Source organism: Phascolarctos cinereus, unplaced genomic scaffold, assembly GCF_003287225.1.
Source record: "Phascolarctos cinereus isolate Bilbo 61053 unplaced genomic scaffold, phaCin_HiC Scaffold_5;HRSCAF=322, whole genome shotgun sequence".
Classification (NCBI taxonomy): Eukaryota; Metazoa; Chordata; class Mammalia; order Diprotodontia; family Phascolarctidae; genus Phascolarctos; species Phascolarctos cinereus.
In genome coordinates this window covers 56426110-56432109 of record NW_027555958.1, presented here as the reverse complement: position 1 = coordinate 56432109, position 6000 = coordinate 56426110, and the positions used below count along the sequence as shown (strand labels likewise).

Here is a 6000-nt window from a genome sequence, read left to right as displayed (position 1 = left end):
TGGGGTATGTGGCGTATGTACGTATGGGATCTTTCCAGAAGTGGTTCAAGAATGGAAAAAGCTTGAGAACCAGTTTCCCAGGGAACCAATGGAAGAGAAAGACCCGATCATAATTTTGGGTCTTTTTTTGGGGGGCAAGTTGTAAAGATATCGGCATCGTTTAGTGTAGCAGCTGGACCTTGTTAAACCCACTTACACAGAGGGAAAGGGCCCAGTTGTCATGTTTGGGTTTTTCTCCTATCTATCTAGCTTGACTGCCACCTCATTTTAGACCCAGGGTCAGAGAAGCTAAGGCCTCATCTCTGGCTGAGGGTGGTCGAACTAAAGTGTTGGGGATGAGGGAGGGACTGAGAGGTTTTTTAGGGCAGGTGTGGTGGTGGCGACAGCGAATTCAGTGGATGCCATGAGAGGACCACAGATTTGGAGCTGGAAGGTACCTCAGGTCATCTTGCCCAGTCTCTTCATTCTACAGCTGAGGAAAGCAAGGCCTGAAGAGGCGAAGGGACTTGATGTGTTGACATGGGTTGTACGTGGCAAACCCAGGCATGATGCAGCACAAGGAGCTCAGAATCTGGAGTCACGATAGGGCTTAGGGGGCATCTCGAGACACTTGGGGCCATTTGTTGGGAGGTAGAACTCTAGGTGACCTCCAGACCCCCTTTGAGTCCGTGCTATAGATGTTTTCATACAAAACAGCCTTTGGTTCTACAATGAGACAAGGTGCCTGGGTCGGATGCATTGTTGGGACCCCATAAGACTTTTAAATGTTGGTTAGCCTTCGTGAAAATACTATTCTGATGCCTCCTCATGAAATGGAGATAAGCCTGTGATCTCAAAGGCTCTTCCAGAACAGCTTGAACGCTTCAAGTATGGGCCTGGTATCAGATTGCCTGTTGCAGAGAAGACCATTGCTAGAGGGCTGGCTACAACAACTCGAAATCTACTGAGACAGGGAAGGGTCATACTTTGTATTGGTTGGATGAAGGATCAGTTTCTTTTACCTAAACCTTTTCCTCTCAAAGCAATGTAACTCAGATACTAGACTTTTGGAAGTGTTTCCTTCCTGCTCCTAAAAACCATGGCAAGTCCCTGTTTGCCCTCTATAAGATTGTCTTAGTCTGTATTCCAACCCAGTCCTTTACTTTGTTCCACTGAAGCCTTTATGTAGTAAATCAATGTTAAGCACTGATAATTCAGTGTGTTCAGGTTTGTGTGGCTACTGTGATGTGTGTATATTATATATACATACATACACGTGTGGTCCACAGCTGCACAGTAATGTTTGCTTTGTTTCCCACCAAGATATTAAGGTCATAGAAGGCAGGAACCATTTCCCTCCCATGTTGGGGAAGGTTCCTGAGGCCAGGACCAGTTTGAGTGCGCAGTTAGTGCGTGATGAGGAGATGAGGTTGGAAAGGCTCCCTCTCCTTTGCCCTACCATTTCCTGTGATTAGGTACTAACTCAGAAACCCCTTTTAAAGGGCCCATAGGGCCAGGGTCATGGGGAAACCTAATGAGGGTGAATTTAGGTTTTGGACCAGAGAAATCTTATCTACAGAGGGCTGAGGAAGGAGGACTGTGAATGGTAACCGCTTAGCTGCACAGCAGAGTTTGAGGAACTGCTGAGGAGCTCCAAGGGGTTGAGGAGATAACATGACCATCTTAATCCTTCAGAACACAGGCTGAATGAGTGGTCATGAGGTAGGGAGTCCAGGAGATAGGAAGGATGAACTTATCAAGCCCAAAACTCAGGGAAAGGTCTAAGTGAGTAGATTGGCTAATCCACTCTTTTCTGCAGAAAGTGATAGAAATGGACAAGGGGATACTCCCCCTAGTCCTGCTTCATAAAAGTGGTGCCCAAATTTCCAAGGAAAAGCCATCTTTACACACTTGCTCAGAGGGACATCAGCCATTTACCTGTTCCTCTCCTTAGTACTGGACAGACCTTGAAGAACCATCCAGATTCCCACACCTTAAAACGTCCTTCCTGAGAAGGCATGACCAACCTCGCTCAGCTATTAAGTCAGGTTCTCTGATGTGAAAACCAATTGGCTGTATCCTAGACCCTTGACCAGGTCAGGTATGGTCTAGGGGAAGCTGCCCAGAGGCTCCTGGCTGTGGGCTGGACAGACTTCATGATCAGTACCAACAGCAGAATAGGAGAGAAGGTTGTCTGCATACTCCATGGAATGTCTCCTCCGTCTTTTGTTACTTGGTTTTCATCAGGATGCAAGATTCCCTATGATCTTTTCCTTTTTCAAGATCCTAGGCTAAGTAAGGAATTTGGTTGCAGCCAAAGCTTCGGATATACCAGTGGGGCAGATGACTGGGAAGTGCCATCTTGTCTCTTCTTGGCTTTCCCCCTCATTGTTTTGTTTTGGTTTTTTTGTTTGCTTTTTAAAGCACAATTTCCCATTAACTAGCAGGGGGATTTTTACCACGTACAGTTGTACTGCAGTGGCCAAGGCGGCCATTCATAAACCCAAGTTGTACTGAGAGCCATAGAGAGAGACAGCTGAACAGAGACAAAGAAAGGGAGAGGCAGTGACCAGGTACAAAGAGACGAGGAGACAGACAGACTTGGAGAGAGCAAGAGCTGCAATGTGGTCACATGGCTACTGTGTGGATCACTCAGGTTTCAGTAGGCTCGGTGGGCCAGATTTGCCCACCTGGTGGGGAAAGGAGAGAAAACTCAGTAACAACTGACATCTTGGCCTAAAACCTTCATTATAAAAGGAGGGAAAAAAAAGACTCATAAAATGCATTGTTTTGGTTTAGTTAAAGGTATTGGGTCCATGGAGAAAAACATTTCCCAAAAATCTGTTGTTTTTCTGCTTTGTTTTCCACCTTTTTTTTTTCAGTCATGTCCCATGAATAAATATTATCCATTAAAAGCCTTGAAAAAGGTGCTTAAATACACAGTGTTAATATTCCTTCCTGTTTTGCATGTGATTTCTTGGCCTCTGTGCTGCTCTCTCGTTCTTGTGTTTTCCTCGCTGGGGTCTCCAGAAACAATCATTAGTTTGATCTGAGGCTCCCCCCCACCACACCCCACCAGGCCTTGGCCTGGCACATGGTCCCTCCCCAGGTCCCCGTCCCCTGCCTCCCTGCCCTGCCTCTGCACGGCTCCAGAGTGGGGTAATGGCGCCCAGGGCTCTGTTCCCTCTGGCAGCAACGGCTGCAGAAGTGTCTCCTTCCTGCTTGCAGGCACAGTTTCAGTGTGAGGGGTACAACCAGGACAGGCAGGAGCGGCAGGGGAAGGAGAAGGGAACAGCCTGGTTTGACAGGCTCCCTTCACCTCCCCGTCCCTCCTGTCACCCCTTCCACCAGCCCTTCCCTCAGTGGCTTTACAAGGCGGAGACCTTGACGATGTTGCTGCCTATGGGGGGAATGTTCGTGGTGGAGCCAGGGCTAGATGGTGGCGGTCGGCTCTCCCCCTCCGGGGTCAGCGCTGGCGGGGTGGGGATGCTGATGATGGCTGTAGTGATCTGGGATCCTTTGCAGTTGGGTCTCAGTCCATCATCTGCTTTCAAATTAAGGCTGGAACGACTGGGGTAGATAGAAAAAAGAATTGAGGGGCTGCCCCTTCCTTTCCCCCCAGGATTCCCTCAAACTCCCAGGTTTCTTATTCATGGCAGATTTAATTTTACCCCATTACTGAAGCTGAACAGGGCTCAGAAGATCCCCAAAATAATGGTTAATTTAAAAAAAATTGTACGTAACGCACTGACATACTGACTGTTCAACTATGGGCAGGTCCACTTAGCTTGTCAATTGCCCTGAACAATTCTTTGAGACTGTAAATGAGACAAGATGCCAGGCTGCAGGGAGCTTCCTACACAGATGAAGACACAGGACCAATTCTCTCCCTACTCTGCTTTCTTAATCCTCCCTTCCCCCTCCCCCTAGGTGTGTACATGGCAGTAGTGGGTAGGGCTGGAGAGTCAGATTTTGATTCAAAATTAGTTGTCGATCAGCTTCAAACCATCCACTAAAGTCCTACTGTGATGTCTCCTTTTTGGGTTCCTGAAGGTTAGTCCCGGGCAGTACCAACTCTCACAGGTACTACCAGGCTGGAAGGGTTTATCAGGTCAAGCTCCAGACTGGATGGTTGTCATCTGAAGCTAGGTTCAGAAAAGGTCATCATCGGGGGTTCTCAGTCAGGTGCTGGCTTTTTGGCCGGCAGCAGCTCATAATGGCTGCCTATTAGGACATAGGATTGTGGTCTGCATTGGCAGAGAGAATACTGATTAGGTCATGGAAACTAAGTTGGCAGATAGCAAGGTAGATAAGGGGAAGATCTGAGTTCAGATCCTGCCTCAGACACTAGCTGTGTGATCCAGCTGAGGCAATACTTATTGCTTCCTCTAATAAATGGGGAGTGTAGCATCTATCTCCCAGGATTGTTAGTGAAGTGCTTTATGAATTTTTAAGTGCCATATAAATACTATTTGTTCAATAAATAAGAGCTGACTCTAATAATAATGTTGTTTTCCCTAGGGGAAAACAAGTCTACTCTCTGGGCAAGGATCTTGCTGCCTGATTTCTAACTCCAGTCCTGACAGCAACCTGGTGTCATGTTATCCTCTTGGGTTAGACCCCATAAGGAAAAGGGCGGGGGAATGGGACATACTCACCTGGTTGTGAGTGAGGGCTGTTCACTGCCCTGGATGTGAATGGTACTGAGCTCTTGCATGCTCCTCAGACGGGTGGCAGGCAGGTTGGAATTGGGCAGGTGGGTGGTCTTCTTGCTTCTACGGGAGCAGCAGGAAGTGGTTAGGCCCGGGTGGCTGGACAGCGAAGGGCTTCTCGTGGACGGGTAATTCTGCATCGAGCTCTCCATGCAGTTCTGCTCAAACATTTGCTCATCGATAAATTCATGGTTCTGTTGGGAAGGACAGAGAAGCATGTGGGAAGAAGAAGTGGGAGGGAGGGGATGAATTCCCCTCACACATGAACTGGAGGGTCTTGTCCTGGGCTCTGAAGGGGTAGGCCCCCAGGAGACTGGAGCACAGACGAACATTCACGAAAGGTAACATCCCACAGGCGTTGAGAGAGGAAAGAAAGAATCATCTTGGCAGCCCTGGCTATCATAGTGGGATGGGGGCGAAGGGTTGGCACAATGGTGGGATTGTGTTGTGTCTTCCTTCTGGAGTAGTGGTTCAGAAGGGTGTTAGGGATATACAGTTATAACTATCTGAATGATCGTGGGTCAGAGCTTACTTTTGGGTGCTGGAGGACTTAGAAGCTTGAGTGTGGGGATGTAGGCTGGGAGGGTTAGTGGACCAGCATGGTTCCTGGTCACCAGAAGGGGATTTGGTGACATCACTAGAGGTAGGTCGGTTGAGACTTCACACTTCTTTGCTCCATCTAGCACAATGGCTTTCACATAGCAGGTGCTTAATGAATGTTTGTCATTATTGTTATTGAAGGGGGAGACAAAAAAGTTTCTGTATTGCTTATAAACTAAAGCAGTTGGAGTGCTTCTCCCCATGATGGCAATAGGGTTAAATGTTACAAGGGATATGCTTTCCTAATATAGGTGTTTTGAGAGGGGAAGGGGGAAGGTTGTTGGGCTGTTAGTGAGGAGAGCATGGGGACTCCTTAAAGTCAAACACCCTCATGATGGGAGAACTTGAGATGACTGGGGTCCTCCAGACTGAAGTCAAGAAAGAGAAGTGGACAAACTGGGGACCTATGGATAAGGACATCTTATAAGGCTAAAGGATGCCCTGTGGGGGGTGTCTGTGGCCTGGCTAAGGCTGCCAGGGTGAAGAGGAGAGGTCACATTGGAGCAAAGGCTAGCCTGAGAGCCAAAACCAGGAATCCCCGGGAGACCCAAGGAGGTGGCACAGACAGAGAAGGCACACGGACACTCACAGGATACCAAGACAAGTGCCGTGTTCAACCACCCCCGCCCCACCCCCAGCAAGGGAGAAGGAGAAGGTTGGAAGAGAAAGGTTGCTGAGTAGATCTGCACAGAAAATTGGAAGCCTGAGC

At 48.3% G+C, this 6000-nt stretch overlaps 1 protein-coding gene across 2 annotated transcripts in view; it reads right to left on the bottom strand.

Moving 5' to 3' along the window:
- Nucleotides 1-2762: 2762 nt before the first annotated feature.
- Nucleotides 2763-6000, bottom strand: part of KCND3 (potassium voltage-gated channel subfamily D member 3) — a 324410-nt gene continuing 321172 nt past the window's right edge. For both annotated transcript variants that reach the window (XM_021001774.2, XM_021001798.2), the window contains 2 exons: nucleotides 4638-4885; nucleotides 2763-3549 (listed from right to left, as the gene is read on the bottom strand). In XM_021001774.2, the coding sequence (XP_020857433.1) occupies nucleotides 3348-3549; nucleotides 4638-4885 (450 nt within the window). In that variant the 3' untranslated portion in view covers nucleotides 2763-3347. The remainder of the gene's footprint in view (nucleotides 3550-4637; nucleotides 4886-6000) is intronic.